The sequence below is a fragment of the Sander vitreus genome, chromosome 8 (assembly GCF_031162955.1).
Source record: "Sander vitreus isolate 19-12246 chromosome 8, sanVit1, whole genome shotgun sequence".
NCBI classification, from domain to species: domain Eukaryota; kingdom Metazoa; phylum Chordata; class Actinopteri; order Perciformes; family Percidae; genus Sander; species Sander vitreus.
In genome coordinates, this window is record NC_135862.1 from 21,639,813 (window position 1) to 21,666,635 (window position 26,823).

General features: G+C 41.0%; 4 protein-coding genes across 6 annotated transcripts; 2 read left to right on the plus strand and 2 right to left on the minus strand.

Annotated features, from left to right (window-relative positions):
- Positions 1 to 2,190: 2,190 nt before the first annotated feature.
- Positions 2,191 to 10,286, plus strand: LOC144522418 (titin-like). Its single transcript, XM_078257470.1, has 4 exons — positions 2,191 to 2,308; positions 2,811 to 2,925; positions 3,345 to 9,611; positions 9,829 to 10,286. The coding sequence occupies exons 1-4, from the start codon at positions 2,288 to 2,290 to the stop codon at positions 9,861 to 9,863; spliced, it is 6,438 nt and encodes a 2,145-aa protein (XP_078113596.1). The 5' UTR covers positions 2,191 to 2,287; the 3' UTR covers positions 9,864 to 10,286.
- Positions 10,287 to 11,963: 1,677 nt separating this feature from the next.
- cib1 (calcium and integrin binding 1 (calmyrin)) lies at positions 11,964 to 13,777 on the plus strand. Its single transcript, XM_078257476.1, has 7 exons — positions 11,964 to 12,139; positions 12,553 to 12,587; positions 12,677 to 12,776; positions 12,899 to 13,052; positions 13,144 to 13,262; positions 13,371 to 13,459; positions 13,552 to 13,777. Exons 1-7 carry the CDS (start codon positions 12,089 to 12,091, stop codon positions 13,571 to 13,573), a joined length of 570 nt encoding a protein of 189 aa, XP_078113602.1. The 5' UTR covers positions 11,964 to 12,088; the 3' UTR covers positions 13,574 to 13,777.
- Positions 13,549 to 16,927, minus strand: rccd1 (RCC1 domain containing 1). Of its 3 annotated transcripts, none has more exons than XM_078257474.1 (8): positions 16,584 to 16,927; positions 16,267 to 16,449; positions 16,007 to 16,172; positions 15,767 to 15,888; positions 15,561 to 15,665; positions 14,389 to 14,556; positions 14,277 to 14,306; positions 13,549 to 14,102 (listed from the first exon to the last, which is right to left on the minus strand). In XM_078257474.1, the coding sequence occupies exons 1-8, from the start codon at positions 16,792 to 16,794 to the stop codon at positions 13,951 to 13,953; spliced, it is 1,137 nt and encodes a 378-aa protein (XP_078113600.1). In that variant the 5' UTR covers positions 16,795 to 16,927; the 3' UTR covers positions 13,549 to 13,950. The 3 variants fall into 3 exon arrangements, with proteins under 3 accessions (XP_078113600.1, XP_078113599.1, XP_078113601.1); XM_078257473.1 differs by having other exon boundaries at positions 16,267 to 16,473; XM_078257475.1 differs by lacking the exon at positions 14,277 to 14,306 and having other exon boundaries at positions 16,267 to 16,473.
- An 83-nt stretch (positions 16,928 to 17,010) lies between these two features.
- On the minus strand, positions 17,011 to 24,867 carry unc45a (unc-45 myosin chaperone A). Its single transcript, XM_078257472.1, has 19 exons — positions 24,706 to 24,867; positions 24,420 to 24,612; positions 23,335 to 23,510; positions 23,128 to 23,217; positions 22,825 to 22,992; positions 22,349 to 22,517; positions 22,008 to 22,178; positions 21,556 to 21,727; positions 21,115 to 21,415; positions 20,916 to 21,010; positions 20,650 to 20,791; positions 20,294 to 20,434; positions 19,998 to 20,125; positions 19,856 to 19,922; positions 19,639 to 19,752; positions 19,423 to 19,538; positions 18,713 to 18,830; positions 18,101 to 18,256; positions 17,011 to 17,977 (listed from the first exon to the last, which is right to left on the minus strand). Exons 1-19 carry the CDS (start codon positions 24,727 to 24,729, stop codon positions 17,690 to 17,692), a joined length of 2,829 nt encoding a protein of 942 aa, XP_078113598.1. The 5' UTR covers positions 24,730 to 24,867; the 3' UTR covers positions 17,011 to 17,689.
- Between the last annotated feature and the right edge of the window lie 1,956 nt (positions 24,868 to 26,823).

Below are 26,823 nucleotides of genomic sequence, written 5' to 3' on the forward strand. Positions count from 1 at the left end.
ATTGTGGAGGCAATCACAGTGTAGCCTACTGGGGAAGTGAGGTATTGAAAAAAGAAGTGGAAGTGCAGAAGATGAAGGGGAAGGAAAAACGTTCATATGCCGATGCAGTAAAGTTGGTACAGATGAAAAACCAAAGGAAGGAAGCTGAATATAATAAAGAACAGTTGGCAGTAGTGGAAAATATATAATATAAAATTTAAACATTTATAAAATTGTAAACAATATAAAAAGAAAGAGTGGATAGAAAAGAAGAAACGGGTTACTTTTATAGCAGGAGTAATGAATGCAACATACGGGATAAAATCTGAAACAGAAAGGATTCAGGTCATTGCAAAAGCTGCAGAACATCATTTTGATATGAAAGGATTAAAGTCGGAAGAAGTGAATGATGAACTTAGAGTGCAGTCAAGTCAAGAGACAGCATGTATGGGTTAATACTACTACTGATTTTACTCCTTCAGTGGAATCCAAGAAGCCTCTTAGCAAATGGACAAGACTTCAAGCAGTTCATAGGCAGTAGGAAAGAGAAACCAGATGTTATCTGTATCCTAGAGTAATGGCTAAAGCCTAATTTAGATTTCATTATATTCGGATATGTATCAGTTAGAAGAGATAGGGAAGATGGTGGAGGGGGGGGATGTGTTACATTTGTAAGGCAGGGGATTCCATACAGAGTGTTAGTTTAGTTTTTTGGCATGGGTGCATAGGAGCCTGCCGAAATGTGACTGCCCCCCCTAACTCAGGACACCCACTTTGCTTCTGTATTTCTTTTCGCCTATCTCTCCTGCAGATCAATTCATGTCGTTTATTGTTATCTCTGCTCAGTCAACACATTTTGTTATGTGAAAAAAATATTGTCAATCTGTTCTATATAGGCCGTCGGCCAAACCTGCCCCTTTCCACTCCTCACTTGACTACCAAAATCCCAACATTCAAAATCCGTAATCATCCTGGATATCAACCATTAACAGACTATGATATCAACGGAAAAGAAAAACACTTACGAAAACACACAAACAATTAAAACCAGCCCTTCTCAGCTCAGCCGCGAGAGCCACCCACAGCACAGTGCCCGCGACTCGATAGGCACCACGATCTGGCCGTTTATTGGTGTATTTCCAGTTCATTTTTTCAAAATAAATGTTTATTTGCATAATCTCAGAGTTTCCACATGAAAAAATGCTTACATTTATGTTAACATCAGTGTAATTAAATGTTTAATATTTCACGTTTACATATGAATATTATAATAGGTTGGTAATGATAGCAGTATTAGAGATAGCAGGCAAAGTATTCCTTACAAAAATACATAATCAATTGAAAAAGACAATGTTTCATCCTTTAGCTTACATATTGCTGAGTGTTTTGTAACCTTCACCCAGTAGTGGAAGAAGTATTCAAACAAGTAACTTTTAAGTGAAAGTAGTGATAGGCCTACCACACTATAGACATAGGCTACTCAATTACAAGTAAAAGTCCTGCATAATTAAAAGTAGAAAAGTATTGTCTTCAAAATGTATCAAAGAGTAAAAAAGTAGACATATTTGCTTGTCAGAATGAGCCCTGTCAGTGATGTATTATTAGTATTACTGGACTATTATTATTGGTGTATTAACATGTAAACAGTAGCCTACTTTAATGTTATAGCTGGGGTAGAGCTAATTTTAAATTAATAAATATATAATACAGCATCATTTTTTATATAGCCTATCAAGTTTCATTTGTAAAATTTTGATTTGAAAAGTAACCAGTAACTATAGCTATGAATCAGATACATGTAGGCTAGTAGAGTACAATAGTTGCCTTTGAGCATAAAATGAAAAAAATACTCAAGTAAATGTGTGCATGTGTAAATTAGTAAATGAAGTTACGTTCCACCACTGTTGCTGATCATTTGTTTAGGAAAGCTCTTGTTCTTAAGTGTTCACATATAACCCAACCAACCCCCCATGAACAGGCACACATAGCTAGAATATCTAAATGGTAAAGCCATGGTAAATCCCCCTGTAACTGGAATAGTATGCGTGCAATATTTGACTGTGAGGCAACTTTCCAGTTTTTCCTAGCTGATCCATGGAGGCTCAACTAACTTTGAAAGAAATGAGCAGCTGACCAATCAGACATCACGGTTATTTTAGTCTCTGCATACTTTTGGCGATAAAGAAGGCAGTGATTGGCAGAGTTGTGAATGTCTGCCACAGAGTTTGGGGGCTCATCGCAGTTGATACATCTTTACCAACTGGTTAACTGAAATAGCTGAATTATTTTTCATCAAGTGAGAGAAACGATGGAAGGCACCAACAATGAAGTAAGTAGAGTTGTGTTTGAAAATGTAATACTATTGTAAACAATGATATGTTAAGTTATTGAAATATAAAGAAAGAGTAGGGGGCATCTAAGAACTATTTGATGAATGATTTCCTTTTTGTTTCTTACTGAAGTGAAATGGTTTCAACCTTTACTAGCTTTACTAGTTAATAATAGAGTTGTATCTGTTTGGTAGAACAGATGGTAGTTTGGTCTGCCATGCCTCTAGTTATTTTTAACACCATCAACTGTTTCTGTTACCAACACTTCACTCTTACTAAGATAGACTATATTCTTTATTGTCCACAAAGGTAAGTTCATTTTGGGTCAGGTCAGAATTAACAGACAATAGAATAAAAATAAAATAAAAATAGAAACCAGTATAAAAACATGCCTCTAAAAGACATAACAGTCTTAGAAAAAAGGAAACATGTTGCCCTAGTTGTTTTAGCTACTCTTTAATTTCATCTTCTCTGACAGTTTTGCACTATTCTCTTCTGTAGGCGGGAAAGAAAGCAGAAGATAAAGCTCACACTCTAAATATAAATATGAAAGCAGATACTAATGCAGAGCTAACAGCAAAGGATTCCAAGTCACACCTCACAGTCATTGTCCAAGGTATGTCATGTATTCATCTGATCACTGTGTTGTCTAGATATTAATACTTTCCTTAACATTTTAAAATGATTTTAATGGTTTTAAATCATGTTTAAATGAATAACAATTACAGTTAGATGCAATAAACATACCTACCTAGTATACGACTAATACTTTTTACTTTTTTGAGGCTTTAAACCTCTCCTGATGGTGTTATTATTGTGAGATACAGTTGGAAGTCCTGAAAAAAGTTATTCATATTTAAACATGGGCTCACTCAACAGATTGTGTATTAATAACTCAAATGTATTTAAAAAGTAACATAGATTAAGTTGTCATATCACGACATATGGATTTTGTATAATTAGTCTGACTTTGCACAGTGATCCCAGATCACAGATGGTGTTCTAAATATTTGATGCTTTCTCCCCTTACATCAGGTCAGCCTCCCACTTCTGCAGAGAACAGAGGACACAACCGTGAGGACCAATCTGGCACTGTCACAGATAAGGAAAATGCTATTAAACCAAAACTCCAGATAACTTTTGGCACATTTACTGTCAAGAACGGTGAAAATCTGAAAGTAGAGATCCCAGTGGTTGGGCACCCAGCACCAAAGATTGAATGGAAAAAAGATGGTCATGCAGTCAAAGAGACATCAAGGCTGGAGGTCTCAAATACATCATCATTAACAGTTCTTCATATCAGACATGCTGCCAAGGAGCACTCTGGTCAATACTCCATCACAGCAAGCAACAGTGCTGGAAAATATACAGGAGAAATCACTGTGGTTGTTCTTGAAAAGCCAGACCCACCAACAGGGCCGGTGAGGATTGATGAGATTAGTTCTGACTACGTTACCATTTCCTGGGAGCCGCCAGAATACACAGGAGGCTGCCAGCTAGACAACTACGTAGTGGAGAAACGGGAAACTCTAAGTACAGATTGGCAGACTGTGTCAGCGACGACAGTAAGAACCACTATTAAAGTCACCAAACTGAAGACGGGAAGCGAATACCAATTCAGAGTATTTGCAGAAAATAGGTATGGAAAGAGTACTGCAATCACCTCTCCTATTGTAATTGCACAATATCCTTTTAGTGTGCCCACTGCTCCTGGCGCCCCCTTTGTGTCCACAGTGACAAAGTACAGCATGGTGGTTGAATGGGAGCCTCCAGCCAAAGATGGAGGCAGCCCTATTATCGGCTATCACCTTGAACGCAAAGAGAAGAACAGCATTTTATGGACCAAGCTGAACAAACTTATTATACCTGATGCTCGCTTCAAAACAAGTGGATTGGAGGAAGGCATTGAGTATGAATTCAGAGTCTTTGCTGAGAATATTGCTGGACTCAGCCCATCTAGCAGGATATCTGAATGCTATGTGGCAAGAGACCCCTGTGGTCCACCTGGTAAACCTGAAGCTGTTGTCATTACTCGAGAGAACATCACACTTCAGTGGGAAAAACCCAGGTATGATGGAGGAAGCACCATTACAGGCTACGTTGTTGAAAAGAGGGAGCTTCCAGATGGCAGATGGATGAAGGCAAACTTCACCAATGTTATTGAGAATCAGTTCACAATCACAGGTCTGACAGGAGGCCAAAATTATGAGTTTAGAGTAACTGCTAAGAATGGTGCTGGAGTTTGGAGCACACCTTCAGAAAGTCTAACCATCATCGCTCAGGATGTTATTGAAGGACCCACAGCTTTCATTGATCCTAAGTACAAGAGTACTACTGTTGTTCAGGCTGGTGAGACATTTGTTATTGATGCTGATTACTTTGGGAAGCCCCTCCCTGCAGTAACGTGGCTGAAGGATGGAAAAGAAATTGACAAAGCTACACAGAGAATGGAGGTAAAAAACACCCTCACTCACACAACTCTGACCGTCAGGGACTGTGCACGAGTAGATGGGGGACACTTTGTCTTGAGCCTCAGTAATATTGGTGGAACTACATCTATCCCAGTTCATGTGAAGGTCCTTGACAGACCTGGTCCTCCAGGTGGACCTCTGAAGGTGAAAGTTGTCAGTGCAGAGAAGTGTAATCTTCACTGGAACCCACCTTTAAATGATGGTGGTGCCAGTGTATCCCACTACATCATTGAAAAAAGGGAGACTAGCCGTGTTACATGGACAGGGGTTGACCCTCAGGTTGAAGCTGTCAGTTACAAAGTGACAAAACTGGTGCCTGGTAAAGAGTATATATTTAGAATTGCTGCTGTAAATAAATTTGGTGTGGGTGAATTTCTGGAATCAGACCCCTTCATTGCACAAAACCCTTTTACAACACCTAGTGCACCTTCTACCCCTACAGCCAGCGCTGTGACTGGTGACTGTATAGTGCTATCATGGGAAAGGCCAGAGACTGATGGAGGCTCAGAGATCGATGGCTACATCCTGGAGAAATGTGACAAAGAGGGCATCAGGTGGACTAAATGCAACAAGAGAAGACTAAATGACTTGCGTTTCAGATGCACAGGGCTCACTGAGGGACATTGCTATCAGTTTAGAGTATTAGCAGAGAATGCTGCTGGTGTGGGTCCACCCAGTGAACCAAGTGAGTATATAAAAGTATGTGAAGCAACTTACCCACCTGGTCCACCAACCAACCCTAAAGTGACAGACTTTTCCAGCAGTACTGTGTCTCTGACCTGGTCAAAGCCCATCTATGATGGTGGAGCAGACATCAGTGGATTTGTAATTGAGATGAAGGAAGCAGCAGAAGATGAGTGGATCACATGTACACCAAGCACAGGTGTAGAGGGTACAAACTACACTGTGAAGAGACTGAGAGAAAATGCACAGTACAATTTTCGTATACGTGCGATGAATGCCGCTGGAGTTGGAGATCAAGTGGATCTACCTGGGTCTGTGGTAGCTGCTGAAAAACTGGAGGCCCCTGAGATTGAGTTGGACTCTACTTTGAGGAAGATTGTCAGTGTTCGAGCTTGTTCCACATTACGTCTCCGTGTCACCATCACAGGAAAGCCAGAGCCTGAGGTTAAATGGTCAAAGGAAGGTGGCACTGTCAGTGAGCGTGCTCTAATTGAGGCCACAAGCTCCTACACAGAGTTATTGATTGAGAATGTCAACAGAAATGACACAGGAAAGTATGTGTTGATGGCCGAGAACTGCAATGGCTCTAAATCAGCATTTATTAATGTCAGAGTATTGGACTCTCCCAGTGCACCAACCAACTTAGTGGTAAATGATGCAAAAAGGAACTCTGTGTCCCTCTCCTGGGAGGCACCTCTCATTGACGGAGGAGCAAAGATTTTGCATTACATCATAGAAAAGCGAGAGGAGGCCAGGAAAGCATTCACAAGTGTCTGCAGCAACTGTGTGAGAAACTCATACAAGATTGACAATCTCCAGGAAGGGAGCTTCTATTATTTCCGTGTTCTGGCTGTGAACGAGTTTGGCACTGGACTACCAGTAGAGACCACTGAGGCTGTTAAAGTGTCGGAGGTTCCTCTACCTCCTGGCAAAATCACACTCAGTGATGTTACTTGCAATAGTGCAAGACTCTCTTGGGAGAAGCCTGACAATGATGGAGGAAGCAAAATCACACGTTATATCATAGAAATGCAGGCTAACGGAGATGACACATGGACAATGTGTTCAGAGAGTAAAGCACTGGAAGTAACTATTAACGGGCTGGCAAAGGGAAAGGAGTATTTCTTTAGAGTGAGTGCTGTGAATGAAAAGGGGAAAAGTGAGCCAAAGTTTCTTTTGGCACCTGTTACAGTAAAGGATACTAGTGTTGAGCCCATTATCAACTTGCTTTCCAATGCATTCAGTGTGAAGGCAGGAAATGATTTAAAGATTGACGTTCCATTCAAGGGTGTACCACCACCAACAGTAGCATGGAAGAAAGATGGCAACTTGCTGAAAGAAACAAGCAGGGTCAATGTGCACACATCTGACGCATCGTCTCAGATCATTATCAAAGATGCAAGCAGAATAGATGTTGGCGTTTATGAGGTGACCCTGACCAACTTGACTGGAACCACATCTGCTGAAATCTTTGTTAATGTTTTTGAAAGACCTGGACCACCAAGTGACCTCAGGGTGGCTGAAGTGAGTGCTGACTTTATGTCTTTGTTGTGGCAGCCCCCACATTATACTGGCGGATGTCAAATCAGTAATTATGTTGTTGAGAAGAGAGATACAGGCAGCACAATATGGCAGAATGTGTCAGCGACAGTTGCCAGAACATCTATCAAGATTTCCCGTCTGACACAGGGCGCTGAATATCAGTTTCGTATTGCTGCAGAGAATCGCTACGGCAAAAGCCACTTTGTTGAGTCTGAATCTGTTGTTGCACAGTATCCCTTTAAGCCCCCTGGTCCACCAACCAATCTCTGTGTTGTTAGTGCCTCAAAGTCTGTCATGGTGGTTGCATGGAGCAAGCCAGACAGTGACGGTGGCAGCCCTATTATTGGTTATCATATTGAATGCAAAGATCAAAGCAGTATTTTGTGGACAAAGTTAAACAGAAATCCAGTGACTGACATCCAATTCAAGGTAACAAGTGTTGAAGAAGGTCTGATGTATGAGTTCCGGGTCTGTGCTGAGAACATGGCTGGTGTTGGACCATGCAGTAAGGCATCTGAGCCTGTAGCAGCAAGAGACCAGTGCGATCCCCCATACAACCTCACAGTCACCAATATAACTAACAGCTCAGTTTCCCTCTCCTGGGACAAACCAGAATATGATGGTGGGGCTAAAATAACAGGGTACATTGTTGAGCGTAAAGAGCTGCCAAATAGTTGCTGGCTTAAGTGCAACTTCACCAACTTACTGGACACCTTCTTGGAAGTGACTGGCCTAACAGAGGGTGAACAGTATGAATTTCGCGCGATTGCAAAGAATGCAGCTGAGCTCTTCAGTGCGCCCTCTGAAACCACTGGACCCGTTACAGTAAAGCATGATGTGGAACCACCCAAAATTATCTTGGAGGACAAATTTAGACAGGTGGTGGTTGTCAAAGCAGGAGACCTCCTAAAAATAGATGCTGACATCTCTGGCCGCCCCAACCCTACAGTGTTTTGGTTGAAGAATGGTAGAAATATCGGCACAAAGGGACGGGTTGAGATAACTGCAACAAAGATGCATACCTCTCTACTTATCAGAGAATGTGTTAGGAAAGACTCTGGACAGTATATTCTGACCCTACAGAGTGCAGGTGGTTCCACATCTAAGGCTATCACCTGCAAGGTCCTGGACAGGCCTGGCCCACCTGCTGGACCTCTAGCAGTGTCTGGACTCTCAGCAGAGAAATGCACCCTGTCATGGGGACCCCCTAATGAGACTGGTGGTGCTGAGATTATGCACTACATTGTAGAAAAGTGTGAAACCAGCCGTGTAGCCTGGACCCTGGTGTACGATGACATGATGCCAACTACCTGCAAAATAACCAAGCTACTCAAAGGGAATGAATACCTGTTTAGGGTGAGAGCAGTGAACAAATACGGGGAAGGTGAGACTTTGGAAAGTGAGCCCATCACGGCCATGGAGCCCTTTACTATCCCATCTGCTCCGACTGATGTTGAGGTCACCAGTGCAACCAGCGAGGCTATGACTATCTGCTGGAAGAGACCTGCCTCTGATGGCGGTAGCCGCATCAGCGGTTACATCATTGAGAAGAGAGAGAAGCAAGGTGTCCGTTGGGTTCGTTTTAACAAGAAGCCTGTCTATGACCTACGAGTCAAAGCCTCTGGGCTACACGAGGGATGTGAGTATGAATTCAGGGTCTTTGCTGAGAATGCTGCTGGACTAAGTGAACCCAGTCTCCCTTGCCCACTCACACTGGCAGAGGATCCAAAGTTTCTCCCTTGCCCTCCTGCAAAACCCATCATAATCGATTCATCCAGGTCCTCCATCACTCTGTCATGGAACAAGCCGCTGTTTGATGGTGGAGCACCAGTAACAGGGTACAATGTTGAATTCAGAAAATCAGCAGAAGAAGACTGGACTGTTGGTGTTCATAACACAGATAAAACAGAGTTTACGGTAACTGGACTCACATCAGGGACATTGTATGTTTTTATTGTCAGATCCATAAACAAGATTGGCATCAGCGAGCCCAGTCCTGAAACAGATCCTGAAGTGGCCATGGAGAGAGAGGAGGAGCCCAGGTTTGATATTAGCACAGATATTAGGAAGACCCTGCTTGTTAAAGATGGCAGCTCCTTCACTTTGACTGTGCCTTTCACAGGCAAGCCTGTTCCTAGCGTAACATGGGACAAAGCAGATGTAGATCTGAGAGTCAGAGGATTGATCAACACCAGCAGCTCTGTCACCTCTATCACAGTGGAAGGAGCAACACGCGATGACTCAGGCAAATACATAGTCAAACTGCAAAACGTTGCTGGATCTGCCTCATTGACGCTGAATGTGAGGGTTTTGGATTCACCTGGTCAGCCAACTCATGTAGCAGTTAAAGATGTGACCAAAAACTCTGCCACTGTTACCTGGGACATCCCTGAGAATGAAGGAGGAGCCCCTGTCAAGAACTACCTTGTAGATATAAGGGACATCAGCAGGAAAGGTTGGACAAAACTCACAGACAAATGTCGCCGACTGTCCTACAAGGTGTCTGACCTGGAGGAGGGAGGAATCTACTTCTTCCGAGTCACCGGTGAAAACGAGTACGGGATCGGTGTTCCAGCTGAGACCAAGGAGGGAACGAAAATGACAGGTACAATCTGTAAAGACTAAACAAATGCAGTAAGATGAGAGTTGTTATATTTAGTATAAAAAGCTGTAGGCCTATTATTGTGATGGGATTAGAGCCTAATATGTAAATGAATTTAGAGAGCAGTTAGATATATTAAGCAGTTATAAGGCTCTTTCATTTTTCGTACATTAACTAATTCCTGCATGAAGAGTTATTCTTTTATTTGACTTTTTTTCAGATACAACCGATTGGGAGACAAATCCAGAAGCTTAGCTTGTCTCCTTACCAGGGTCGAAGTAGCCATCTCCTGATCATCTGTCAAGATCCTTGTCTATTTCTCACATTCAACCAATGTTCAGAAAAAAATAGTTAGTGAATGCTCTATGACTTAATGCATTACAAGAAGTTGCAGTTTTGTAGATATATCACATACAGAATCTTTTTAAAATGTTTGTATCAGGTTTGTTTACTAATAAGCCATATTAATGATAGATTTTAGCATAGATATAGAACATGTTATGTTCTATATCTATGGATTTTATAGAAAGAAATACATAAATTTCCTGATTTTGTTTTTTGTGGTTAAAAAAAACCATGAACCACAAAAAAAAATATATGCTGTGTTTTGCAATTCTATAATAAAATAAGGATGTTTGGAACAGTTATTATAGTCTTAATTTGGATTTGTTATGGGAAGATAAAATACGGTGGCCCTGAAGTGCAAATCACAACAGCAAATAGAAAAACGCAACAGCAAATCATAAAACACAACGGAAAATATGAAAACACAATGGCAAATAGGAAAACACGACGGCAAATAGGAAAACACGACGGCAAATAGGAAAACACGACGGACAAATAGGAAAACACGACGGACAAATATGAAAACACGACGGCAAATATGAAAACACGATGGCAAATAGGAAAACACGACGGCAAATAGGAAAACACGACGGCAAATAGGAAAACACGACGGACAAATAGGAAAACACGACGGACAAATATGAAAACACGACGGCAAATATGAAAACACGACGGCAAATAAGAAAACACGACGGACAAATATGAAAACACGACAGCAAATAGGAAAACACGACAGCAAATATGAAAACAAAACGGCATTAACTTCTACCGGAAAAGGTAGGGCCTATCTAGCAGAGGACGGAGCCTCCTGAAAGGACAGACGGACTGTCTCTCTGTTAAAAGTAGGCGCTTTTCCATGTTTTTCACCTCTCCTTCCTGTGAAAAGACAGACAGTCCGTCTGTCCAATCAGGAGGGTCCATCCTCTGCTAGATAGGCCCTACCTTTTCCGGTAGAAGTTAATGCTGTTGTGTTTTCATATTTGTTGAAGTGTTTTCATATTTGCTGTCGTGTTTTCCTGTTTGCTGTCGTGTTTTCATGTTTGCTGTCGTGTTTTCCTATTTGCTGTCGTGTTTTCCTATTTGCCGTTGTGTTTTATGATTTGTTGAAGTGTTTTCATATTTGCTGTTGTATTTTCCTATTTGCTGTCGTGTTTTCCTATTTGCCGTTGTGTTTTCCTATTTGCCGTTGTGTTTTCCTATTTGCTGTTGTGTTTTATGATTTGCTGTTGCGTTTTTCCATTTGCTGTTGTGATTTGCACTTCAGGGCCACCGTAATAAAGGGTATCCTAACACTGGACAACATGAAGACTTTACAAAAGAATAGGAAAATATAAAAACAGTAAAGCAGATATAGAAATATTTACTATTGTAGGCTACTGTAAAATTTGAGGGAGATGACTGGAACTTCACTTATTCCCATTTTGTATAGCTGATAGGCCTACAAGCCAAGTGACATCATTACTGTGTGTTTAGCGATAACCTAAGTGTTACACACTACCTGGATATCCAGCAAAAGAACCCTCCTGGAATAGAGTTCTTAATTTAACACTATGAAGGGGTAGGCCTACTTCCGATATTTAATTTTTTTCTTTTTTACATTTTAATGCCCATTATAAGTTTTACTTTTAGTAATCTTTTAAGGAAATCGTTTATGAAACCTTTTTATATTGTTGCTATACTATGGTAGTTATAGGAAGGGGTGGTGGCACTTTTGGTCATTCCTCCTGAATATCTCTCCTTGTTTTCTGTCACCTCTCTGTTAAATAAAGGGCCCAAAATACTTTTAAAAAGTAGTTAAATAATGTCATCAGTGGCACTAAAACTGGAAACAAAAACTAAAGTAAGGAGTCGTCGTAAGGACTTTATTTTTATTTTTTGGAACTGTCAAAAGGCCCAGGCATACACAGGTTAGTCCTTGATGTCCATTGATGCTTGATGTCACCTGTCGTCGCCCTTTTGTCATGATATGAGACGTTTGCAAGTGCGTCACTATGGAAACCGTTTCGTAGCTAGGCTAATACAGGAAAGAGAAGGAACCGGAAGTAAGCCATGTAAAACCAACCACTTGTTGTCAAATAGTTCGGTGTGTAACTCTTACAACAACAAAAGTACATTTTCGAGTCGACATTTTCAAAATGGGAACTACGGCAAGTCAACTTGGCAAGGACTTGCTCTCAGAATATCAAGTAAGTGCCCAAAGCAAAGTATCCAAAAGCAAATATTTCGTAATGGGTGTTAATGTTAACTGGGTGGCGTCAGTAACCAAGCATAACGTAAGGGAGCTAACGCAGCCAAAAGTTTTAAGGCACAAAAAAACTATTAGAGCCATGTCATCAGTACAGTATAATTAACTTACGGTCTGTAACGTTAGTTGTAGCATTTCCTACAACGTAGGTTAACTAAACACACCGCTAATGGCAGCTATAGTAAACTGTAAACACGTCATCGCGCTAATAAATATGGTGAAAGCTAACGGAATTGCTAATATCACTTGTCAGACCATAGCTAGATGTATTAACGTTATAGGAAGTCAGAAAAAAAGCAACTTCCATGTTAATCGGTGACTTGTCATTCTAACAATGCTCACTTTTACTTTTAGGAGCTGACATTCTTGACAAAACAAGAAATTCTTCTGTAAGTGATCAGATGTATGTCACATTACAAATGTGTTACCGGTAAAACTGCTGCCGTTAATTAACGTTAAGCTTTTTTTGTATGTTTAGTGCTCACAAGAGATTCACTGAACTGCTCACAAAGGATGAGAAAGACCTTCCAAATACCAGAGTACCCGCAGAGAGGATTCTCACTCTGCCAGAGCTCAAGGTAAAAAAGATTTAATAGTAAAACAGTGGTGTTATGTGGACTGCTTAGGAGCCGTTCTCATAGCATGACTAGGATTGTCCGGTGCAAAACTGTACTGACCCTTGTACTTGTTACTGTCACAGTCCAACCCTTTCAGGAAAAGAATATGCCATGTATTCTCAACATCTGAACAAAAAGATGGAAGCCTCACATTTGAGGACTTTCTGGATCTCTTGAGTGCCTTCAGCGACTCTGCTACTCTGGAAATCAAATCCCACTATGCTTTCCGTATATTTGGTAAATAAGTTGTTAGTGAAAAAAGTGAGCTTGTTATTGATAATAAAGGGAAGGCTATCAATCTGTGTAATAAGCATATTGGTATTTTCAGACTTTGACGATGATGGAACTCTTGATTGTGGTGATTTGGAGAAGCTGGTAAACTGCCTGACCGGTGAGACAGATGAGACAAGACTAACCACCGAAGAAATGAGACAGCTCATCAACAATGTGAGTTCACGTAGGCTTCTGCCCTCTGAAGATTTACACTAGATGGTTAAAACAGCTTGGTACACAGATGTGTCAGTGTAACAGTTGTTTCCTTTGTATGTTTTTCAGATTCTTGAAGAGTCAGACATTGACAAGGATGGAACCGTGAACCTCTCAGAGTTTCAGCATGTCATTTCAAGGTCCCCAGATTTTGTCAGGTGACTAAAAATCTAATTATCACCGATAAGCACTTTACTCATCACGGTTTTGTTCACTTCTAACTGCTTCCTCTATACTTTGATTTCTCCAGTTCTTTCAAGATTGTGCTGTGAAGACCTCTACCAGGCTGTTGCATGCATCACCCTTTAACTCTCTTATGTTGTTTAATTTTCAATTAAAATAATTTTAGATATTTGCCTTAAATTATATTAACCTGTGGATTTTACTGCCTTAACTATTTTATGCATTGTTTGTGAAATATAAAAGCTGTGATTTTTTAAATTTCTATTAAGAAAATTAAAAAATATTTCCAAAAACTGCTGATTTAGAAAGTTCCTTTTTGTTACACAGACAAATTAAAATAACTTGTATATTACAAAATACATTCAATTTAAAGTCTTGTATTTGTTGTTATAATTTACACTTCCTGGTAAGTTGTCCAAAGTCCAGTATCCACATTTATCAAGGGGATTCCATAGTATTTTTAAGACTAAGCTACTTCCTCCTTGACGCCAGCAGCAAAAGTGTTCCATGCCCCGCACACTACATCAACCACACGCATCTGCTGCTCCCTGAAGAACTCCACGAGCTGTGGCTCATCTGAACTGATAAAAGTCTGGTGTCCAAGTTGGCCATAGTCACCTGAAATTCAGGTAATAGAAGAAATGATGGACAGGGTAAGTTCAACATCACGTACAATGTATAAGGTGTGCTCTAAGCACACTGATTAATTAAATTGGTACTGGGAACATGCTACAAAAATGTAACACATTTGCAACAGATTCAAAATCAGTTTATCTCCAAATTTAAACTTACCCCAGCCCCAAGTGTAGAGGTCACCTGTGGCTGAAATGAGAAAATATGATAGAGGATAGATTTGCCAAGAAAATGTGCATCAATACACCTATTGTCAAGTGCTGTTCCTTACTTGTTACGGCAGCTGTGTGGCGGCAGCCACAGCTGACTGTCCTGATTTCACATGATGGCGTGATATCCAGCAGAGCTGGGAATGCCTGGATCGATATGAATACCTCTTCATGTTCTTCCTCCTTTGGCTCTTCAGTGGGAGATGTGTTGGCATCTTGGCATGGTGCGCCTGTTCAGTACAGTTAATGTTGCAGTACTTGCTACTTACAGTTAAGGGGGTGGTTCATTGAAGTCCAATATAGAGCATTTCCCACACTTCAAGTGCTATATATTTAAAGGTCCAATGTGTGGGAATTTCTCCCATCTAGCGTTGAGATCATACATCGCAATCAACTTTCTTGCGCCACGCAGTTCAAAGTACGTATTACAGCTACGGTAGCCTTCACGCTTCAAAAAGCCGGTCTCTTGCTCTTTTCAATATCCTTTTTCTGGGCGAAGAAGACGACTCCTGTTACTGAAATTTGGATTTTGAATACGTGTGGTCCTCCATGTTTCCTTCTTCAAACTTGCAGGGGTCGGGAAGCGACAATACCCATTAGCAGCATTAGCAGCACCTGCGAGTTTATCATGTGACAGCGAAAACGCGAAAGGCGGAGCAGTATGTCCCTTACCGTAATGTATTTCAAGATGGCGCATGAATATGGAGCGTCTACCCCAGTTCTCTTAATACATCCATGAGTTCATGCGAATGCAAACGTAAAATTTCAAGCCAAAAGGAATGCTTGGAATTGATGGTGGTGGTAAATATTCATGAAAAAGGACAAGTTTGTGCAACACAGATTTTGATAATGAACAACTAAACACGTTACACACTGGACCTTTAAATTGTTTGTGAATTTGCATTTTAAGATATTAACTGTAGCTCACCAAGTAAAATGGAGCTTGATGGCCTTTAGTTTATGGTGCTTAAAGTGCCGAAATACATTTGAAAAAATACATTGACAGGGAATCCCCAGACCTAATGGTGAACATTTTTTTCCGTGTTCAGAGTTAATCACTTGGCATCCTTTATAGATGCCATGGAAATGCTCATATTGAAGCGTGGAGTATTGTAACTATCATACATGCCACACCAAAAAACAATGCAGTTGAGTGCAGTGTGTTGGGGTGAGGTGCACCTAAGCTCCTAAGAAATAGGAGTATGATTGTGTTTGTAGATTCAATTTCCCTTACCTGCTTGTTGGCTACTTTGCTGCTGCAGTGTTTTCCTCAGACCTTGTGATGGAAGTCCGAGCTGGCCACTGTTATTCCAGCCCCATACATAAAGGTCTCCCCCATCTGAAGAAAAGGGTTATTTAAGGTCATGTAATTTACACCTGATTGAGGGCATAACTGCCAATCTATTTTTATTCACTGCCAACATCTTGTATGGCACTTACCACTAATACAGACAGAGTGCCAGCCTCCTGTAGCTATACAGCTCATGGGCATCCCCCAGAGTGCCTCCACTGCCCTGGGCTCCTCCTCAGAGGAGAGGCCTCCGTGTCCTAGCTGACCATGGCTGTGACCGAAGAAAGACAGACAGACAGCACACACACACACACACACAGTCAAGATATGCAGGAGGATGTTAATGCTCAGATTACCAATGAAGACAGATGTGTGAGTAGTAGGTCTACCTGCCCAGTCCCCAGGTGTACACAGCTCCGGAGGCAGTGAGAAGGATGACATGCTCGGCACTCAGTGCCAGACTCTTGGCTCTCAGGTGTGGTGATAAGGAGCGGTAGAGGGGCGGTTTCGTGGCTATGTAACCCCCATGGACTAATGGGAGATTCACAGGGGGTCCTAGAAAGCAGCAACAAGTGTACTGTTTAGCCAATTATTATATACTTACATTATACTTGTTGTAGCTGTCAAAGCAGATAAAGATATACATTACCAGAGCTCTCTGGGTGTGGGTTTATTTTCATGCTCCATGATGGAGTCTTATCTTTCTTCTGCAGATCCCAGGACTCAAGTCTGTCTGAGAAAGCGAGGGTCAAGTACGATTCACTGATGATGGCATCTTTACAGCCACGGCTCTCTTTCATAAGCTTGCCACAGGACTCATTGGAGACGAAACCTGCAAGGCACGCAAAGCTGTCACCTAATAACAGACAGAGCAAGGTGAATACATGAGTAACATTCATATAGTGTGATATTATAGACGCCTTCTATTTATGTTACAATAAGATAATTTATCTTAGTTAGACTTACCACCTAAATGCAATGATGCTCTTCTACTCCAACTTGCTCTAATTTGATAATCAGTCGTCAAGCAGCAGTCACTTCTGTCTACCTGATTATCAAGCTCTGTCGGACTACTCACTTTGACTTCATTTACAGCGTCGCTACGCACTCCTTTAATTAATTTATCGCGGACATAGATCTGTCCAAATGCATTAAAGCCAAACCCGAACCACCGCATCGGTAACGCTTTTACCTCTGTTTGGTTTAACGTGAAAATGCCGATGAGTTTGAACCATAAACAGTTTGAACCAGTGTTGCCAAAGCTTTTCCAATGAAAGTAGCTAGCATTAGCTCCAACACTGTAGCGCCAGGAGGTACTGCGCATGCGCTGCAGTATAGTCGCAACATTACTTGACAGTGAAGATGGGTGAACTCAGCAGAGACGTGACAATAGTGCGGGTACAGAGGGTTTATTTCTTTGCCCATGTGTTCAGTCAAAACTAGAAAACAACCAACGTACAATTAAGACACTGGGAATGTAGTGGAGTGATAATAATAATAGTGACAAACCGAAAAGCACACAATGCTGTGAATGTACTGGTTTTGGCCTGTTTAGAGCAACATTTTATAAAAAGGACTAGAGCAGGCTTGTAATGCTAAAAGCTGCTGAATCAGAATTCACACTAAATATAGTAGTGGAAGTAAGTAATGGAAACTAAAGACAATGCATTTTGGAGAATGATAGACAAAAATAAAAACATTTGCAAATATCAATGAATGGCAATCTTTAGTAAGAGATATATAAAGTAGCCTGATTGGACATACACATACACTTTTGGTGGTGGTCCATGAACATACATTATAATTATAAAGATAAATACAATGAGCGCAAAAGCAACGTGAAACAGCAAACCACTTCTGTGAGTATCTGCTGGCTTTCATGTACTACCTTCCTTTTCTTTAGTTTTTACTGCCTTGCACAGTTTTTAGTTAAGACACATTTCACGATCGGCTTGTACCCATCCAGATCAAAACTGATTTCCTGCAAAAGTGAAATTACTTCACTGGTCCAACATAATACTCAAAGCATTTAACATTACCAGAAGGCACATTCACACGCTGCAGCTGTGTTTTCAGGGTTCAGTTCCTTTGCCCTTTTCCCTCCCTTCCCTGTTCATGATGATGTTGTACTCCACGGCCTTGTCCAGACAGTTTTGAGCTATCTTTGAAACAGGCTCCGGCGTGCCCTCTCCTCCCTTCGCCAACACAGAAAGAATCTCCAGAGCTTCACTCTCCATGAGCGTCTCGGCCAGACTCCTCTCCGCCTGCATCATGTTCTGAACTATGACCACTCCCCGGTGGCGCAGGTCAGATATTTCACAGAGCAAAAGCGACTGTATAATCTCTAGCCAGTGGGTCGTCTGCGAAGAGAGGACAACAGGAAGTAATGTAAGCTAAAATTGAATAATGAATCATTGTATTATGCCACAGTGCTAAGTTGATGGATGTGTGGGGACAGTGAAGTGCTGCAGTGCTCTGCTTACTGTAACTGGGATGCGGGTGCAGAGCTCCGGCTGCTCAGCGGTCAGCATGGCCAGAGTTCCTGCAGCAGCTTTCCGCAGCCTCTCGTCCTCCTCTCCGCTGTAGAGCACGAGCAGCTTCAGACGATCGTTCCCTGTGGCCAGGTACAACTTTTGCACCTGAGGACACACCAAACACCCACTTTTTCTTGTACTTTTCAACATGTGTGCCATACAATGTGTCATTATGTTATTTTCTATGTATTTATGTCATTTTCTATGTATAAAAATAGACTTAGAAATGACCTGTTGTCTACTGTGTGATTTGGGGGAAAACAGATAACTCTTAGAAACTGTTGTTTTTACTGTAAATATGGCAATTATTTCTGTTCATCTACATGTATTTCTTTTTAATCACATTTTTGTGTATTTTTTTTTTTGCACACTAACACTTCAAATGTATTTTTGATTTTGTCTGTCTACATTTGTGTATGTACTTTGGTTGAGGTTTTATATAAGGCATTATAGGTTTACACCCTATGTATTTTTGTATTTCTTCAATGTAATTTGTTTTTTAAGTTCTGTGAAACAAATTAACTAAACTAAACTACAATCATCTATGAATATATGTCTTACCTCTGTGCTTAAAACCAGATTACACATGCACTCTGTGGCAGAAGCTCGGACCAGGTCGTGCTCCTCAAACATGTAGCCTTCAATTTTTGGGACTGCCTTCTCCTTTATAATCTTTTGTCTGTAAAACAACACACATACAAGCAGATACTCTAAACACCGATACAAAACTATACTGTCATAATAAAAAATATATATTATTAAAGGAAGTAAAAACTCAAAGACTTGAACGCCAAACTATTCAATTGTTTATCTATGACCTGAGAAAATTTAAGAACAATAAAGACAGCAGCAGGCAGGCATGGTTGTACATCCTAATGGGTACATATGTCTATACACTGAAAATGAAAAAGACATGGCCTCAGCTTTGTAGCTCTGTATTAACACTGTCAAACTGTGTACACAGCTTTAGGGTGTTCAGCATTCAGAGACTGCAAAATGACTTGGACTTGCCCCCAAAGTCCTAAAACAAGCTCTAGTAAAACACATTTTTAGGACGCAAACAAGGATCCTGCATGTTTAACTATAAACATGACACATTCATCTGTAACTACATTTATGTTCCCTTCTATAAGGAAAGTAGATTTGCCATGTGTAAAAAAAGTAAAACTACAGAATTAAACTTGGAAATATTGGTTTCTGCATACTTGTATGTAGGTCATGTCTGCGTTTTGTACATGTATTCTTAGGAGAGACTCCCCCTAGTGGCCAACCTGAGTCTTTCACTGATGCCGGCCAGGTTGGTGAGAGCCATGAGTGCCTCGAAGTTCTGCAGCAGGGTGCATTCAAGACTCAGAAGACTGACGAGGGGGCGCACCATCTCATAGATCTGACAACAGAAAGCAAGACAAGGTTAATTAGGATAAGTTCTTTAGGTTTTTTTTTTTTTTTTTTAACTAAAGAGGCTTTTTACAGCATTCAATTCTCACCCTTTCTCCTGGGAAGGCAATCTCTGGGTTAGATGTGATGGTTATTTTTGCCAGGGCTTGTGCTGCTTTGATTTTACCTCCATCTGTGTTGTCAGATGCCAGTGGGATCAAAGCCTATGGAGAAAAACAGTCAACATAAATCATGTAAACGCCCCTAAAGCAAGGTGTTTAGATTAGTGTGCAGGCTAAACTAAGTATATTTATCAGGGCGCGCTACCTTTCCTCCACCCTGTGCCACGACTGTGCCTCTGTCTTCCTGTCGTTCCACCAAAGCCAAGAAGACCCTGCCGTGAGAAATGGTATTAACAGAATCTACAGAGAGAACAGTGAGTGAAAAAGACTTGCTGCCATTTTCCTACCTGGCGATACAGTCCCGACAAGCGTCAGTGAGGGCAGGACTCTCCTGTTTGACCATACACACCAACGCGGACACCACACCAGCCTCCAGCAGCTTCATCAGTCTTTTCTCCACATAGGAAGGTGCATCCTGACACATGGAAATAGATGTAAATAAATCTCTCAAGAAAAAAATGTGCATGTCAAATTATTTCGAAGAACACCTAAAGAAGCAGAAGAGCAGTAGAGTTGCTGTGCAATATTAAAGTAATATTGTGTGCAGTAAATGTAGCTCTACATGAAAAATTTAAAATGGTACCTTGGGGTGCTCCTCGGGCACATGCTGCTTTGCATACTTGGCTAACTCCACCATCTGAGGGTCTGGCTTCTCCACTTCATAGCTGTTGGTGCAGTTCACTAATGTGGAGCCCACAGCAAAGAGCACCGTCTTATCCTCAGACTGCAGGAACACAAAGAAAAACTAGGCTGTGAAGGCGATACTAGTCAACACTATAGAAATGTTGGTGTGTATTCTTACAGTGGTGGTTTCAAATAGTACACAAAATAAATAACAAAAACATCACTAAGATGCTCTTCTGAGAGGAATCTGACTACATAATAGCCCAGTACTTTCCATGTGTCATTAAAACCTCCAATTACGATCATCAGTCAAACCTTTGCTAGCTCAAACATGGCCACGAGAGCGTTCTTGTCTTCAACTAAGTCCTCCTTCACGTCAGCATCAAAAGTGAGGTAGGCGAGGCCTTCCACAGACCACCGGCGGGAGGTCGGGGGCAGAGACTCATTACACAGCCACCTAAAATGTATTTGAAATCCAAGGAACCACTCATTATCTGTTGTTTTTAAAATCAGGTTATGCATCAAAGTGGATGAGCCGCAACACAATTCTCAGGTTCACGATTCAACATGGGCAAACATACTTCCTGCACTGCTTGGCGAGCTTTAGCGTGGATCCCTCTGCAAACTGCTTCATGCTGAAGTCCGTCCCCCCTGCTGATCCAAGCTTGCACAAACCCTGTAGAATAACCACCAGAGCACCATGGATCATTTATTTAGAGAGGTTATTTCCTTTAACTGTCTGAAATAGTTATACTGTTCTTGCTTTGCTGCAACACTTACCACCAGGGCTCTCACACGTATCCGGTCATTCTCACTCTTCTTGTAGAGGTCCTTCAGGAGTGCCACGCCGTTGGCTGTGATGAAGGAGGCTCTCTTTGCCTTGCCTGCCGCGTGGATAAGAGTCTCCACCGCTACCTGCTGGTGAGTTACATCTTCGGAAGCACACAGAGAGATCACTGCATCCATCATTCCTGACATCTCCAGAGTTCTGTTACCCACGTCGCTCGGCCCTTGGAGGAGCACCGACACCGTCTGGATGGCTCGCAGCTTGCCGGTTATGCCATGTCGGCTAAAATGTTGCCTACCCAGAAAAACATCAGATTAAGAAGGAAAATACCACTTTGGGGCTTATGGCTTGTAATAAGGGTTTTTTCATGTTCATAAGTCATTTCACTACTAAGCATTGGAAATTGGTAACACAAGTTTTGGTGGTCAACTCACTGTACATATTCTTCACATAGTTTGTTGAAGGTCTCCCTCTCTGTGTCGCACTTTAGGTCATCGTAGAGTTTGCTAAGCAAGACAGAGCAGCTCATGTGGGAGTTGTCTGTAAGAGGTGGTCCTTCTGAGAGCTCAGGCACTGTCCCGGCCACCTCCAGGATTTTCTTCAGTCCTGCAGGAGAACAAGGAGTTCATTAATTTGGCTAGAGCGATGCCAAATAAAACTTGTGACAGAATATCTTAAATGGGCTTGGGATATCGGAGGCCATAGGAACATTTCATTTGACATTTGAAAACATAAAGTGAACACTTCCTTCCCCCTTCCCATGGTAGTGGAACTGTACTGGAAATACTGAAATGGGTATGTTTGGCTGAAGATTTATGTCTGTCTTGTATCCATCATAGCATAAAAATGTGACCAATTCTACATGATGTGCAGGTTTGTTTCATACCCTGGTCTATCACCCATAACGTGAGTGAGTTATCTGGGTTTTTCAAGGACTTGCGGGGAACTTGTTTGACCAGGAGGTTGATGGCGCTGTCTCTGCCCGGCCCTGACACCTTAGATGCTGGCATCATTTCCAAGAGGTGGCGTAACATTGAGCGTAGCTCCTTGGAGGGTTCTGTGGTAAATTCACAGAGTCAGTTACCGTTAAAAGAACAGGACAGAAAGCTGATACACACTGTTACGTGCCGTGTTTGAAAAAATAAATAATAAATAAAAGATTTGTTAGTGGTTAACTTTCATGTGTGGCCAACTCCAAATATAAACATGATCAGAGGCCAAACTCACCAGGAAGTATGGCTTCATCTTTCCCTCTGATCTCTTTTTTCATGCCCTCCGTCAAAGCCTCAAACATCACCTGCAGCAGGTGGCAGGCAGCCAGAGACACAGTGGAGGCTACTGATCCCATTACTGCACACAGCTGCTCCATTCCCAACTCATTCACTATAGCCATAGTCTGGGAACAAAACAGTGGATGTCAGCAGTTAAAAGCGGTAAAGCAATTCACAAGTGTTACTAGCATGTTAAATATAGTCTCTGACAAACATGGGTGTTGATATATTGCAACATCTACTGATAAAGTGTGCTACAGCAGACTTAACAATGAATGGAATTAAAATTAAACAAAATACAAATAAGAGGGCCAACACTTCCTGTTGTATCTATGTTTTCCAATAAAGAAAATAAGTTTGTAGCCTGTTAAAAAAAAGAGGGACTTTAAAGATGGTGTAATGAATAACTTTAGAGGGTATTGTCACACTTACTCTGGACTGATGCCCTGTGCATAACCCAACCAGGGTCCTCAGGGCAGAAAGGACAACATCCTCCTGCTTTGACTGAAGAAGTTTCTGAATCAGCTTCACCCCATCGTTACGGAAGATCTGCTCAGCTCCTGCGTCTTCTCGAGATAATACCACAAGATTCTGAGCAGCCTGAAATTGAATAATGGATCACATTATTTTGGTGCATTACAACTTTACAGACAGATCAAGATACAATGAATAAAAGTCAAACGCACAGTGAATTACAGCAGTTTGTTATGTTCCTGCCTTATGAGTTGCCCTTACCTTTTGTCGATCCGAGTCTTTTGCGGATGCATCTAAGAGGAGGGAGAACATTTGCTGCACACGAGCATCTGTGGAGTTTAGTTGCACCGACTACACGGTTAGGAGAAAAAAGCCTAATTAGCAACAGTTTCTTCAGGGTACTGTTTAAAATACAAGACAAACCTCCCTGACCCTTTATCCACTTGATTAAAAAAAAAAACACATCACCTTCTGCTGGATCTGTGCTCCAAGCTGTCTGAGCAGATCCTGGAAGGCTTTGTTTTTGGGCTCCAGCTGGGCACACCTCTGAGCATCCAGAAACGCCTGATCAAGCCGACAGAGTTTCTGGAAAGCCTGAGCTCTCCGGAACCTGGCTTTCACATCACCTGGGTCAGTATCGAGAGCTGAAAAGAATGACCGACATGACATTCAATATAACTTGTGAGTGACAGTTCATGCAACAGTACAGTCAATCATATTTACTTTTACCTGAAATGTGAACTATACACACTTAGTGTACTTAGTAGCTGTAAGTAGTTTCTTCTACCAAAGATAAGACTGGTGAAGGTGTGTGTTGAAAGTTATTCTCAATTAAAATCTTCACCCAAGGGTCTATATATATATATATACCTATATCATCATGAGTATCTCTGTCATTTAAAAAGAACTGCTGTTGAGCTTTTCAAATGTAATATTTTGTCACGTTAAGCACCCCAAACCGCATTGTCGAGGATCTCGTGTTTGGTTGTATTTATAGCTAGATAGATACTTTATTGATCCCCAAGGTCCCAGTAGCTTAAAGACATCACACACAACATACACATACATCATAAACAGGGTGATAAAATAACAAATCCACATGAATAATATGGACAATAAAAGAAAGGATACTAAATGAAAAAAATCCACATGAATGTACTAAAGGATGTATAAGCATGAGATGCTTGCAGTGACTCAGTGATTCAGTATGCATGGTAAGGTGCTCTATGAGAGTGTGTGTCATGCAAATAAGTCCAATAGTGCAAGGATAAAGTCTAGAGACCAGCATTAAATATGGACAACATAAGAGAATAATGTAGACATAGTAATATAAAAACTATATAGCAGTGCAAGGATAAAGTTTTAAAAAATTATAAATATTAAATATGGGCATTATAAAAGGAATAAAGTAGACAGTAGGATAGACACAAATCAACAGTGTATTCAGGTGAAGTGTCTCGTAGTGAAGTGTCTCTTAATTTAAACTAAGATGAAAACGTGTCTTTGTACTGATCTATGAACTCTACAGCATCCTTGGCTGTAATTTAGCTCACCTTTGGAGGCATCAGCCTCTGCCTTGCTGTACTCCTCCTGTTTCAGGTAGCAGGCAGAGCGGTTGCGGTACAGAACAGCACTCTCTGCTTTGCTGTCACTCAGCTTTAATGCTTTGGTGTAGCAGCAGACAGCGCCGTGCATGTCTCCTGCCTTGAAAAGTGTGTTCCCCTCCTCCTTCAGGGCTGTGGGGTCCTGGGTTAAAGAGAAAAAGATGACAGAAATGCTTCGAGTAAATGTTATCTGGATGAAATCTAAGCAAAAAGCCTACGTAGCTAACTGCCGTACCTTTTTTTCTTCACTCACACTCATCTTCAAGATGCAATACACAATACAGCGTTGCTAAATGTGGAGAATATGTAGTTTTTTTTTAAAACTCTAATTGGTCCCAAACACTACTAACTTCAGAATAACATTTCACATCTTTGCTACGCTTCCGGGTGTTCGGAGCACGTTGATGACGTTTAGGTAATAGCCTCGCCCCTCCCCTCACGCACTATTACCATAAAAGGTCTCCATCTCTGCCTCATTTGGTTACATTTTCGTTCTGTGGCTTTCTTCAGTCAGAGGCTCTTTGCTTTAGCCCACACAGACACAGACGACTTTAACAAGCTCCTTATGATAAAAGACGAAAGCCAGCAATTCAAGGTTTTGGTGCATTCAGCTGTAGGAAGTATTTTATTGTTGTTAGTGGTCTAAATGCTTATATTGATAGATGGTTAAACCTCAGCCATGCATGATATTTTACGAAAATTACGAGCATATTTTATTAATGTTTTTGGTAATATTTTCTAATAAGCCATGCTTCGTGAAAGGGTTTACAATGTGTGGCTAATTGCTTTATTAACAGTTAATAAATAATTAAGTAAAGATTTGCAGATCAGCAGCTGACTAAGCTAACACGTTTTTGCTTGCCAGATTGTGAAATATCGCTTTGGCTGGTTGGCCAAATCCATTCATAAACAACCTATTTAACATTTACAACTTCAGACTTGATGGATTTAAAACAGTTATTTCAATTTATAGCTGCAGACGTGATGGCTGATTAGAATGTGAGAAATGTATGAACATCTGGATTATCAACATTTATATCTGCACTGTTAACAAACAGAGAGAATAAACACTGGTCAGAAAGATTTTTTTCACAACCTGCCAAAAGTTGTTCTAATCAATGGTTTATAACAGATCTATACAACATTATAAATGATTTACTAACCATTAATAAAGCCCTATATCCCTCATGTAAGAGCATGACACCATGACAATGTCTGTTTAAATTGATAGTTTAATTAAGAAACCAAAAAGACTAGATACACATAGGCTACAGAAGACTACATTACACTGGATAAAATGTACAGCCATACAGTACTACAAACATACAATGCCAATACAACAAAACACAAATCCACCATTCCAAATACGTTTAATACAAACCAATGGGACAGATATGGCACATCTTACACATTGTTTAACTTTATACAATAAGTTAACTATTATCTAACTGTCTGATATAGTGGATGTACAGTCGCACAAAATGGAAACACTCAAATTAAATAAATGTACATCAAAATCACACTAATGTACACTTCAGTTTGTTTCTAGTGGGCTGGATATATTTATTTTTTATGGTCGGTGACCACTAAGAAAATCATTTCTGTCACTTTTTTGAGTGAAAGTAAAAATGACATATTTGTGGTGGAATTTCCAGCTTACGAACTCATGCTATGTAAGTTGAGACAGTGGTACCCCAGGTCTTATTCAGGTCTGTGTCCAACACAACCTCATAATCTTTCCAAGCAGAGGAGCACTTGTGTGCCTCCATGGAAGACGGGAGACGTAACAGCTTTATGATAAGACAGTGCTGCTCAGCCTGACAAGGCCATAGTGAATCCAAACACATTTAGTCTGTTCTGAGATATTTGGGTGCCCACAATATCTTTGTTGACTTTGAAGGTTCAGCTAAATTTAACGCCAGCATGACTTTACATACACCTTCAGGAAGACAGGGATTTCAGAAAGTTGGGACGGCAGGCCATGATAACACATTGTGGTTAAACTGTACTGCCTGCTTAATTCTCTCCTCAATTAGGAATTCAATAAATGCTCTTATGGAAGTCATCAAAGTCTCCTGAACCTTCTTTACGTGTGTGAAATGAGTTGTGCTGCTCCTGAGTTTGTGTACAGTGCATTCACAACAGTGTCTCCCTTTAGGTCAAAACCACAAAGAAAATGTCCTGGTATGATATTTTCTTCACCTGAGGGATTCTCACTTACCAGAACAGCCAGGCACCATTGTTGTGTTTCCTCTATTGCTATGGAGACAAGGTGGTTCCTTTTGGGCTTTGTGTTCAGATAGACCTGTTAAGACTCTCATATTACCATGGCAGCTTTGTGACTTTAGAAGAA

Coding starts and splice junctions, on each gene's coding strand:
- unc45a (XM_078257472.1), bottom strand. CDS start 24,729: ATGAGTGTGAGTGAAGAAAAAAAG. Junction 20,435..20,649: donor CCATGTTTGAGCTAGCAAAG/GTTTGACTGATG, acceptor GTGTTCCTGCAG/TCTGAGGATAAGACGGTGCT. Junction 18,257..18,712: donor ATCTGGTTTTAAGCACAGAG/GTAAGACATATA, acceptor GTGTGTCCTCAG/GTGCAAAAGTTGTACCTGGC.
- cib1 (XM_078257476.1), top strand. CDS start 12,089: ATGGGAACTACGGCAAGTCAACTTGGCAAGGACTTGCTCTCAGAATAT. Junction 12,588..12,676: donor ACAAAACAAGAAATTCTTCT/GTAAGTGATCAG, acceptor TTGTATGTTTAG/TGCTCACAAGAGATTCACTG. Junction 12,777..12,898: donor TCACTCTGCCAGAGCTCAAG/GTAAAAAAGATT, acceptor TTACTGTCACAG/TCCAACCCTTTCAGGAAAAG.
- rccd1 (XM_078257473.1), bottom strand. CDS start 16,794: ATGCGGTGGTTCGGGTTTGGCTTTAATGCATTTGGACAGATCTATGTC. Junction 16,173..16,266: donor CCCACACCCAGAGAGCTCTG/GTAATGTATATC, acceptor GCTGCTTTCTAG/GACCCCCTGTGAATCTCCCA. Junction 15,889..16,006: donor TACACCTGGGGACTGGGCAG/GTAGACCTACTA, acceptor CTTCGGTCACAG/CCATGGTCAGCTAGGACACG.
- LOC144522418 (XM_078257470.1), top strand. CDS start 2,288: ATGGAAGGCACCAACAATGAA. Junction 2,926..3,344: donor CCTCACAGTCATTGTCCAAG/GTATGTCATGTA, acceptor CCCTTACATCAG/GTCAGCCTCCCACTTCTGCA. Junction 9,612..9,828: donor GGAGGGAACGAAAATGACAG/GTACAATCTGTA, acceptor ACTTTTTTTCAG/ATACAACCGATTGGGAGACA.